General features: G+C 46.3%; 1 protein-coding gene and 1 long non-coding RNA gene across 3 annotated transcripts in view; one reads left to right on the forward strand and one right to left on the reverse strand.

The window, feature by feature from the left end:
- LOC142296046 (uncharacterized) overlaps positions 1 to 12,589 on the forward strand; it is a 57,179-nt gene that overhangs the window by 33,455 nt on the left and 11,135 nt on the right. The window lies entirely within an intron of this gene.
- WDPCP (WD repeat containing planar cell polarity effector) overlaps positions 7,312 to 12,589 on the reverse strand; it is a 422,579-nt gene continuing 417,301 nt past the window's right edge. Inside the window, exons 17-18 of the mRNA XM_075339251.1 lie at positions 9,847 to 9,869; positions 7,312 to 7,548 (exon numbers count right to left, since the gene is read on the reverse strand). Of these exons, the coding sequence (XP_075195366.1) occupies positions 7,501 to 7,548; positions 9,847 to 9,869 (71 nt within the window). The 3' untranslated portion in view covers positions 7,312 to 7,500. The remainder of the gene's footprint in view (positions 7,549 to 9,846; positions 9,870 to 12,589) is intronic.

Raw genomic sequence — 12,589 nt, forward strand, 5'->3', positions numbered from 1 at the left:
GCCAACCTCCTGGCGAAAACACGTCCCATTGGCCTAATCCTGCATGCAAAATGCAGCTTCCCGAGCCAAGACTGTAGCACCTTAAGCCGCACTTTTTTTTTTTTTTTTTTCGCTGCCAGCATCGCCGCAACTGCGCTCCGCAAATCCACAATCTTGTCCTCCGGCAACCTACATTCCATAGCCAGAGAGTCAAGTCACTCCCCAGGAACCGCATAACCGGCGCCGGCCCCTCCGCTTTTCTTGCGCCAAATGGAGCCCAAAACGATCCGCCATTCTCTGCAAGGCGAACAACAAACCAGCGCACACCATGGAACCCGCCGGACCAACGCACAGAAAATCATCCAAATAGTGGATAATGGAGGACAAGCCAGACACGTCCTGCGCCACCCACTCAACAAAGGAGCTAAACACCTCCAAATATGAACAAGAAATTGAACAGCCCATAGGCAAACAACGATCCCCATAAAACTTTCCCCCCACCAGCACAACCCAGAAGGTGCTGACTCTCCGGATGCACCGGCAATAAACGAAACGCCGCTTCTACATCCGCCTTTGCAATCAATGCACCGCGTCCCGCCGCCCGTACCAAATCCAGCGCTTTGTCAAATGAGACGTAGTACACCGCCGACAACTCCGGCGCGATGCCATCATTCCCCGACGACCCCTCCGGAAATGAAAGATGATGAATGAGCCGAAATTTGTTCGGCTCCTACTTTGGCACCACCCCCAGCGGGGACACCACCAGATTACTGCACGGCGGGCTCTCAAATGGGCCCCCCATCCTGCCCAGCTCAGCCTCTTTACCCAACGTCTCACCCCCAACCATAGGGTGGCCCTTGCCGACCGTAAGTTACGACAAACCAGAGGCAATGCCTCAACCGCCAACGGAATCTGAAAACCGTACAAAACCAAACCACAAAAGCGACGCCGCTGCCCCGTCCGGATACCTACTTAAAACGGCGCCATCACCCCTATTTTCACCAGCGTCCTCCCTTTTACCAGACCCGTCCCTGGCCTTGCCTCTCCCTTTCTTAAAACATTTGGACAAACTATGTCCCCCCCCCCCGCAGCCGGAGCACTCATGATGTAACCTACACGCTGCACCAAATTTTTACTGGCCTTCGTTAAATTGCCAGCACCAATCCCTTTTTCTGGATACCCGAGGGCCCGGCTCCCGCCCCCCCGGCGCCCCCACGAAAGGGCTGGCTCGGGGCCGCCATTAAACGCATCCATAAGGAAATGACCTCATGGTCCCACCGCAAGCCGGGCCGCAACGCCGTCCGCTGCCTAAACTGCTCAGCATACCGCAGCCATGCCAAGCCCCCATACGTGCGATACGCCTCCCCAATTGCATCCGTATAGCCAAACAGAGCCGAGCAAGGCTCCGGCTCCTTTCCCCTATCACGCTGGCCAAAATTACGAACGCCTGCAACCAATTGGAAAAAGGAACGAGGAATGAGCCTATAACGGCGTTTTTCTTCCTCCTCCTTTTCCTTCTCGGAATCGCTCGGCTTCACCCTGCTTAGGTTAAATTTCTCCAGGGGTAGTAGGGAAAATCTCTCCACCTACTCTCCTTTCCAAATGTTTTTTTTTTTTTTTTTGAGGTGCGCCCCTAGCGGTCCCTCAAAGCACACCTACACCTCGCTCTTCGCCCTATCATCCAGCCGCACCACCTCATCCTCCTTTTCCATCACCTGTTTTGTCGCCCACGGACTCCACTACTCCGCTAACTGCACCCGCCCCCACCGGCGCCTTCTCGCCATTGGCCGCTGCTGCGCCATCCGCCGCTGACCCCGTCCAGGCCGCCGCCACCAGCGCTCGCGCTAAACCCTGCAAAAAACCCCCAGCAACTGACTAAGTAAAGCTGACCCCTCTGGCGCTGCCGTACCCGCAGCCACCTCCCCAACACCAGCACCCCGCGCCGCAAGCAATGCCGAATCCACGGCTAGCTCACCCGACCGTGACGCAGAGATATAAATCGAAACTGTGACGTCCTCTGCCATCTGCTCCTCTGGTTCGTCCCCCCGACCTGAGGGCTCGTTCTTCTTCCTTGCTGTAGTCGTCCTCCAACCGTCCCAGCCCCAGAGGACGCAGCCGATGCGCCCCCTCCACCACGGCCGCCCTCCTGGGCCGCCGCGTGGGCACTGTGCGGCGACAGCCCACAAGACCGTCCTGTCCCCTGGGCCGCCGCCAACCGCATCCTCTTCCTGGAGGAGCCTCTCCCCGGGCTTGGGGGGCTCCCCACCGTCGATTCCTGCCCTCCAGGGCCTCCGACCGGGACCTCCCGCTGGGTCCTCCCCCGCCCGAGGGAGACCGCGGCCGCCGGACGCAGTGCTGCTGACCTGAGGGACCTGGCAGTCGCAGCAGGGCTCCCGCCGTCCCTCCTTCTCTCCGCAGCCTCGCAGGTATCCTGGTGGCGCCTGCCCACCCGGTCCCCCCGCTGGCTGCCTGCGCCCGGCCCCCCCCCTCCCCCCCTGTCCTCGGGGGGGGGGGGTACAGCTGGCCTCCATCATCCGCTGGGCCCGCACCTATATAGGAGCAGCCGCCGGGACGTGCCCCACCGCCGGGGGCCCGGCATCCACAGCAGGCCCCAGGCCGGACACGCCCCCTCTCCGTGCCTCCGATCCACGCTGGGCACGGCCCGGATCCCGGGCTGCCGCCGGCCTGCCAAATCTAGCCCGAGGCCTGGGACCGGAAGTAGGTCCCAGGCCGGGCCCGCCTCCATCCAGGCCACCGCTGGCCTCAGTCCATCGCCGGGCTCGCTCCCGGCCGGGAGACGCCGCTGGGCTCTGCACTCCAGCCCGAGGCCTGACATCGGAAGAAGGCCCCGGGCTGGCCACGCCCCCTTCTCGGCCGCCGCGGCCTCGCCGGAGATTCCTCCCGGCGGCCGGGGCAGACGCTGGGAGCTGCTGCCGCCCGCCCCGCCGCGGAGGGTCCCGAGGGGGGGCTCTCGCTGGGCCTCCTCGCCCCCCCCCCCTGCGCCCGGAGAATACCTGAACGGGGGCCTGGAACGCCGCCCGTGGCTAGAGGGGGAGCGAGGGGCAGGTGCCGACGGGGAAACCCAGGCAGCCCTGACGTGGGACTGCACTGCCCGGGCCCCGTGCACCGCCATCGCCGCTCGTATCATCTGGTCCCACTTCTGAGGGTCCGCCACGTCCACGCTGCCGACGTCCTGGTCCTGGGAATCTGTCGCCGTCCGGAGTCAAAAGGGGAGGTAAGACCCCTCCCCATTACTTATATACTTCCCCCCCCTCCCCTATAGGGACCCTTTCTCCACCAATCCCCTATATCCTCCCATAATGCCCTATTTCAACTTTATTAACCCCCTCACTCCCTTCCTTCCCTCTGGTCATGTCGCCCCTCCCCCCTATGGGGTCCATGGCTTTCTTGTCCATTAGTGGTGTATACTGGAGTTTGTAACAGTAGGGTGTTCACACACACGTACGCCTTCACCCCACCCCACTTCACTTGTACGCACCATTGATACCAACGTATGCTTGAAAATAACAGAACAAACACTGAAAAATAAAACAAAATTGATAAAGCATTGCGAAACTATGAATCCAACATCGTGGACTCTGTACTAATGATGTAACAAATTTTTCTTTAAATTACACTTTTTTTTCTCCCTAAAACCAAAGCCTCTTAATATGCAGGGTAAATAGATTATATTATAACAGCGAGGGATTACAGATCACAGCCTGGTGTCATACTAATCCCTCACACAGATTATTACTTGTTACTGACATAATCATGGCCAGAATTCAGAACAGGAGCGATGACGTATGGCAGCATTATAGAAACTCTAGAGCACTATTTAATGTGCCCTATTACATACCCAATAACTAAAGGGGCATTTACACTGCGATTATCGTGTATTGCTACACAGGCTGCTTCATGATAATCATACAGTGTAAACAGGCCACCGATCACTCGATGAAAATTCAAAATTCTCGATAATTGGGTTAATTGATCACCATTCTCATGAGCGCATTGTCCTGTGTAAACAGGTTGTGAGCTGCCGAGAACAATGGCAGCTTATGGGAACTGAATGATCTTTCACAGATTGTTCTATGTGCATTTGATGCATTATTGGCCTGTGTTTACAGACTATTAAATGCCCGCCAACCAGCACACATGTTGGCGGTTGGTCAACATTTAAAGAGAATCTGTCAGCAGGTTTTTGCTACCTCATCTGAGAGCAGCAGGATGTAGGCAAAGAGATCCTGAATCCAACATTGTCTCACTTAGTTTACTGGGTGCAGCTGTTCTGACGTTATCAGAGATTTTAGATTTATCTGTGCTTTAACCCCTACAGCATACTGTCTTGCAATTACATAGCAAAAACCTGCTGACAGATTCCTTTTAACAGTGAAAATGGACCCTAGCGGTATTTAATTTTGTCAGCAACATCTGAACAAAGGGCAAGGGGAAACGTTATTGTCACCCACAATGTAGATCAGAAAACCCAGCTTTCTACAGAAGGAGTATAGTGCAGAGGAATTAGGTAGTGACTCAAGATACAATCAAACCTATAACCAAATAGTCATAAATGCACCATAATAAAGAATTAGATTTATTTATTGACCATACACAATGACAGTACAACATGTACAATAAAATACAATGTTGGTGATGAGAAGAGCGCCAAGATACAGATCAAACTAATGAAGGCTAGAGATAAAGTGCACATGCATAGTAGCAGCAAGAGTACTCAGTTCACATAAGGGAACACTTGCCCATAGTAAAGTGCACGAGCATAATAGCAGCAATGGTACTCAGCCCCATAGTGGGAGACACTCACTCATAATACTCCGAAATCTGTAAAGTGGTGCACCTCCAGGACCCCGACACACATGCTTTGCGTGGGCTTCTTCAGGGTATGGGGGGGGGGGTTGGGGTTACTATGCATGTGCACTTTATCTCCAACCTGCATTAGTTTGATCTGTATCTTGTGGATTCCACTGAAGTCATAATGTCTGCATTTTGGTTGTTTATCCCCTGTTCGTCTCTCCTGCCCTTTTGACTTATTAGTGCAATGGTGGGTTTAGTGAACCTCACCTGCCTCTCACTAGTCAGGGCATCTATAGGGTTTCCCAGGGACTCAGGGTGCTACTTGGCGACAGTTACGAAGACTATATAGGGACTGGCTAGAAGAGTAGGGACAGCTACAGGTGAGGATAGGAGGAGTCCATCTACATTTTCACTAGTACCAGGGCCCACCATTGTTAATGTTTTCCCGGAGTCCCCTTCTCTGTGGTGTTTTTGAGGTGTTTTTCGTTGTGCATCAGACTTTGGTTGGTGTGAATGCTCCCACACTCGTTGCGTGACAGCTAGATGGCTAAATCTAAAAATTCTGATTGTGTCAGAACTGCTGCATCCATTAATATAAGTTATACATCGTTGGATTCAGAATCTCTTTGTCTACATCATGCTGTTCTCAAATGAGGTAGCAAAAACCTGCTGACAGAATTCCTTTAGAGAAATAATATAATTGCCACTTTCTTTCTTGGGACAACCCTTTAAAGTAATTGATATCAGCCTTGGCACTTGACAATTGAAGAAATTTAGCAACTTCCTAGCTCTTAAAAAGGACAGTCCAGTAGAACTGATTGTAAGAATCCCTCTTTTAGCAAGATGGGAAATAGTAGAAGAAATAATTTCACATATGTTAAAAAAAACCCATTTCAGCCATAAATAATCTATATTTCATAACTAATTGTACTTTTTACTTCTCCGAAAAATGAAACGAAGAGCCAAATAACTATAACACCATCTTTTTTTCCCCTCTACAGTGATGCCTGATGCATAATCCTAATGTTTATAAGCTTATAAGAACCAACATAAGTCGAGCGATTATGCCGTAAGTACTATTTAATACAGACGTTCACACGAGCTACTTGCACACAATTCCACTAGATCGTTTTATGAGCACTCCCCTCACCTCGCTGACATTTATTGTCAGGAAACAAACTGATAGATTATACCTGGGCTCTGCCCCGTTGCTGGCCAACTTATTGTTAGAGCTATGAATAATTAAATCTTGAAAGATAGAGTTAGTCTATGATTTCATCCGCACAGAATAGGACATATTTTAATGAGCAACGAGAGTCCCGCGTGTTACAGTACAAAATGGCTTTATTCTTCTCAGTGTTCGTTAACAAATAGACGCTAGTAAATTATTTTACAGGACACAGCTTCTCCAAGAAGATTCTCGTGTCAATAAAAAATAGGTTTATCAGTCGTTTGCCTGCATACAAAATGAAAACGATATCACGGTGAAAAAGGGAAGAAGAAAAAAACCCGTGCCATTTCTTTCATTTCACAGAATTGTATAATGGCAGAGAAAGGTTAACACTTATGCATAATTTCTTTTGGGAAGCCGGAGTAAGATCAAATTGGAATGCTGGATAAAAGGACTTTATATGTTTCTTAAAGGAAAAATAATGGTTATTTGAGCAAGATTATAGTTCTAGATTAGGAAAATTGAGAGCTTTCTTAGCAAAATGCTTCTGCCTGCGAACGGCTGCTCTTTCATGGAGGTATTCTAAAGGAAGATGTTATCTCTTAGTATCTCAATAGAATGCTTTTCACCGACTTAAGTGGAAGTCAAATCTGCATTACAAGGGTGGATTGCTAGAACAGAGATATAATTTGCAGGAAATGCAAAATATCTTATCAGGGTGATGGAGGCTTCTTCTTTTTTTTTTTTAAGCACAGTTCCATGTTAATGACATCAACATTTCCTCTTCATACAGTCACATGTAAGGCAGAAAAGAGTGAAAAAGATTTACATGCCACCTTGGCGTTTACTTGTGTATGTTCAGTTGGAAATATTTCCACTTTTTCCTTTATGTGTTACTGCTATGGATAAAAAAAAATGTAATAACAATAACAAATTTAAGAGTTCCCAGTACATAGATCAAACATTGTATTCATAAAATTGCTAATTAAAATTTGAAAATGTAACAAAAAATGAAATAATATAAAGTGAAATGATATAACGTGAAATTATATAAAGTTAAATTATATAAAGTGAAATGATATAAAATGAAATGATATAAAGTGAAATGATATAAAATGAAATGATATAAAATGAAATGATATAAAGTGAAATGATATAAAGTGAAATGATATAAAGAGAAATTATATAAAATTAAATGATATAAAGAGAAATGATATAAAGAGAAATTATATAAAATGAAATGATATAAAGAGAAAAGATATAAAGTGAAATGATATAAAGTGAAATGATATAAAAAGAAATGATATAAAATGAAATGATATAAAGAGAAATTATATAAAGTGAAATGATATAAAATAAAATGTTACCCATCCCGGAGTTAAATAAAGACTGAACAGATTATACAGACAATTTACGGTAACTATTTATATAAAAGTACAAAATGTATCATATCAAAGTAATTAATAAAAAAAAGTAGTTAAGATGACAATTTATGATTTTGGAGAACTCTAATCTTGCAATGTTGTCTTCTCCGATCACACTAAACCAAAATGCACCACTTTCAAGGAGCCGCCTCCATTCTCCTGAAAAGTAAAACGGTTTGTTTAGTTACAATGCAGTAATAAGTATAGTCATCAATGCATAAATTCAATGGAAATGGCGTTAATAGAGTCAATGTACGATAGTCTGGGCCGTCTTTGGGAATTTTACAGTTTCTACAGATGTGTCCAATTTTATGATGCTCTATGAAATCTTCATGATATAGGTAGGACCAGAAGATCATCTGACATTTATAGGGGTCTCCTAACTCTTCCCTGAGAAATGAGGTTGGGGGAGAGAATGATTCCAGTTGGAATCTCAACGCTGATCCCTTTGCTGTCGAGAGAAATGAGCTGCTGTTAGAGACATTGTTGTCCTGTATCCTCACCTATCCCTTGTAGACTGTGAGCCCTCGCGGGCAAGGTCCTCTCTCCTCCTGTACCTGTCTGTGCCTTGTATTGTTTATGATTATTGTACTTGTCGCTATTATGTATACCCTTTCACATGTAAAGCGCCATGGAATTGATGGCGCTATAATAATAAATAATACTAATAATAATAATATAGCAGAGTCAGAACAAAGGAGCTGAAAAGACAAAAAGGCGCAAATCTGGCGTCTTTTCGTGGTGGAACCAGTCTAAAGGCCGCTTTACACGCTACGACATCGCTAAAGCGATCTCGTTGGGGTCACGGATTTTGTGACGCACATCCGGCCGCATTAGCGATGTCGTTGTGTGTGACACCTATTAGCGATTTTGAATCTTTGCAAAAACGTTCAAAATCGCTAATCGGTGACATCCCCCCCCAAGCTCAATTATCGTTGCTGCTGCAGTAACGATGTAGTTCGTCGTTCCTGCGGCAGCACAGATCGCTACGTGTGACACCGCAGGAATGAGGAACCTCTCCTTACCTGCGTCCCGCCCGCAATGATCATGGAAGAAAGTGGGCGGGATGTTCGTCCCACACATCTCCGCCCCTCCGCTTTGATTGGGTGACCGCTTAGTGACGTCGCTGTGATGCCGAACGAACCGCCCCCTTAGAAAGGAGGCGGTTCGCCGGTAACAGCGACGTCGCTAGGCAGGTAAGTATGTGTGACGGGTCCGCGCGATGTTGTGCGCCAGGGGCAGCGATTTGCCACTGACGCACAACCGATGGGGGCGGGTACGCACGCTAGCGATATTGGTAATGATATCGCAGCGTGTAAAGCGGCCTTAAGGGGGTGCATTGAATCACTCACCTAGGTAAGTGATACCTGTCACAACTAATGTAGATCACTTGTTAGCACGGATAACCGTCTGCTGCAGCCCCACGTGGAGAAGTAATTCAGTGAAGCAGGAGAGAGGTTCTTGAAGAAGAGCTAGCATGCTCCTTCTTCAGGAACCAACAATAACAATGTACAGCTCCGAAACGTGTAGAACTATGAACAATAAAACATGCTGATTTTAATGAAAAATCCTCTGAGTCTATCCATCAGAGCGGCAATACAACCCCTCTCTCTTGCTTCACTGAATTATATAGCGGAGTCTGGAGAGACGGTGAACGAACGTGTATGGCCTATTGCAAAGACACTTCCCAAATATTTACATTTTTACTTTTTATTTTCTGCACTTGCCTGTCTGATAGAAGCCACAAATGTAGCCAAAGCTTATGGGTCTTGCAAGACGGAAGCCAGAGTTGGATGAAAGGCTTTATTTTTACATATTCACAAATAATTTTATAATAGTAGTTTTCAAAATAAATGTAATGTTGGAGTGATCATTACAAAGATTATTTTCATCAACATAAATCCCACTTTTAAGAGCTACATATTTTCATTTGCTACAAATTTAAAATAAAATGTAAAAAAAAGATGTAAAAATTATGCAAAAATTATATATAACTGTCAATTATATATGCTCTAAATATGAAAATGAATAAATCAATGCAACTTTTAGTTAAGGACTTAATATATTTTTTACCACCTTTCTCTATTTTATAGTGATCCTCAAGACTTAAACAGATTATTACATAAGCAATCTCTTTGTTTACTATTTTAAAATATACTATGTTCATCATGAAAGAAAATGACTCCCAAAACCTAATTTAACATCAGTTCACTATAATACCAAATATTCTGTTGTAGTTCCATTTATTTGTAGGGGTTTAGTTCACACAAGAAAGATTACGAGATTTTCTGCAACTGTAAAATTTACATCGGTATATCATAATTGCGTAGTTTCTCCATCGTTTGCATTCATTTCTCCAAACCTCAATTAAATAACCAGAAAACTCACCAAAATTGAATGTATCCTAAAAGAAGACCTAACAAATGCTAAATATTAAGAAGAGAAAAATCATCATACCTCTCTTCCCAAATCGTCTTCCCCTAAAATTTAAAAGAAATAGAATGGCTCAGTGGTTGGCATAGTTTACAAATGACAAATTAATTAAAAGAATGATATTGCAATATTTGTCTCAAAGGAGAATAAATTACAAATGCCGGGGACATTTTTATATTGACTACAATGCATAAATTTTCTGGGGGGTTACAAATCCTTTTTGCAAAGTGTTGCACCATTTATTTTATATAGCCTTATTCCTGTTTACAGAATTAGCAAAATGAGACCCATCAGTGAGTTTGCACGACAGGACTTTATATCAATGTTCTATTTGTTTTTCTGAGATTCTGTCAGGTGTTTTATGAGCACAAAGTTGAGCTCACCCTTCATGTAGTCTTAAATCAGCTGAGAGGAGCTCAGAGGAAGGAAGATAAGAGCTCAATGACAGATCAAGAGTTACTCATACTATGGTCAGCAATGGACAGTGTAACCATGAAGCTATAGAAAGCAAAGAGTTCACAACTTTCAATGAAACCCAATGGTAAAAATGTTTGTTTTTTTTTTGCAATTTATTTACATGTATGTAATAATAAAATAAAAAGTCCACAAACATATTTCTATCTATTGTACTTCTTAGTGACTCTTTAACCAGATAAGGGACTTGTTAAGCGGGCTTAACACGCTACGATATATCTAACGAGATGTCGGCGGGGTCACGTCGTAAGTGACGCACTTCCAGCATCATTAGTGATATCGTAGCGTGTGATAGCTATGAACGAGCGGAAATACTCACCTTCTCGTTCACCACTGACACGTCGCTCATTTTCTAAAAATCGAACGTCCGGTTGTTCATTGTTCCCGAGGCAGCACACATCGCTCCGTGTGACACTTCGGGAACGATGAACTGCAGCTTACCTGCGTCCACCGGCAATGCGGAAGGAAGGAGGTGGGCGGGATGTTTACGTCCCGCTCATCTCCGCCCCTCCGCTTCTATTGGCCGGACGCTGTGTGATGTCGCCGAACGTCCCTCCCCTTCAGGAAGTGGATGTTCCACAGCGAGGTCGTTTGGAAGGTAAGTACGTGTGATGGGGGGTTACAGCATTGTGCGACACGGGCAACAAATTGCCCGTGAGGCACAAACGATGGGGCGGGTGCGATCGCACGACATATTGAAACGTGTAAAGCAGGCTTTAAGGTATGTGCGCACACTGATTATATGGTTGCAGAAATTTTCTGCACCTTCTGTCAGAAAAAGACACAAAAAAAGTCACTTTTTTTATAACAAGTCAAAGGATAGAGCCTGCTTTACACGTTGCAATTTCGCATATGATATCGTATGCGATTTGCAACGCCCCCATCGTATGTGCAGCACGTTCAATTTGTTGAACATGCCGCACAAACGATTAACCCCCGTCACACATACTTACCCGTCCATACGACCTCGATGTGGGCGGCGAACGTCCACTTCCTGGAGTGGGAGGGACGTTTGGCGTCACATCGATGTCATGCGGCAGACGGCCAATAGAAGAGAAGGGGCGGAGCTGAGCGGGACGTAAACACCCCACCCACCTCCTTCCTTCCGCATTGTGGGCCGGGAGCCGCAGGATGCAGGTAAGATCTGTTCATCGTTCCCGGGGTGTCACACACTGCGATGTGTGCTGCCCCGGGTACGATGAACAATCTGACGTTCAATTCTAAAGAAAAGTACGATGTGTATGCGATTAACGTTTTACCGTTTAATCGCAATCGCACGCACCTGTCAGACACTGCAATGTACCTTACGATGCCGGATGTGCGTCACTTACGACGTGACCCCGCCGACACATTGTAAGATACATTGCAGCGTGTAAAGCAGGCTTAGGAGGGCTGAAAAACACAGGGAAAAATGCACCAAGTATTGGCATGCTGTAGGTTTTATCTGAAACCATATCTGCAAGGAAAATATAAGCAACGTGTGCAGTCCCTGACTTTTCTGGCATAAGGATAGACCGGTATTTTTGTGACAAAACTGCACCAAAAATGCAGCGTGTGCACACAGCCTTAAAGTGTATTATGCAGCACTAGAGAATTTAACTTTATAATAGTAATAAAAACAAAAAAAATACCAGTGGTGCATTCAGTGCTAACGTATGGCTCCCCACTAAGGAAGACATTATAAGTAGTGATGGGCAGACTCACAGATAACCAAAATCAGCAGGTCTAACTGGGTTAAAAAAACAAAAAACAAAAGAAAAACCGGTTCCAGCCCGGAATTAATCCCGGATATCTGGCCGGACAACACTGATCCCACCATATAAGTCTATGGGGGCCAGAATCCCCTTACAAATGGTGGTTGAAAAGATTTGGGGGCTTGGAGCAAGTGTGACGCCCTGGACTAGTCAGGTTGTCCCAGGTAGTCACACACAACACCACACCCCCTCCCGGTTAGGTGACATCAGTCAAACTAAAAGCCTTGTCACCACCCTCCAGGTTTGATGTCCACACCAGGGGGCGGAGCCAGGCGGTTGGCTCCGCCCACCGAGGAGTTCACAGGCCTGGAGGCGGGAAAATACGGAGTAAGGTTCAAGTTGAGGAAGAGTAGTCTAGAGGAGGGAGTGAGCAGTCAAGTTCACGGGCAGTCCTGTGTCCAGGTCTGCCAAGAGACTACCGGATGGCTGGGTCGGAGACCAGTCACCATTGGCAAGGAGGCAGACAGTGGTGGCCACCTGCAGGAGCTTGGATTACAAGTCCGGGAGCGGACTACCGTTGTCTAGGCATAGGAGTCAAA

Source organism: Anomaloglossus baeobatrachus, chromosome 3, assembly GCF_048569485.1.
Source record: "Anomaloglossus baeobatrachus isolate aAnoBae1 chromosome 3, aAnoBae1.hap1, whole genome shotgun sequence".
Classification (NCBI taxonomy): Eukaryota; Metazoa; Chordata; class Amphibia; order Anura; family Aromobatidae; genus Anomaloglossus; species Anomaloglossus baeobatrachus.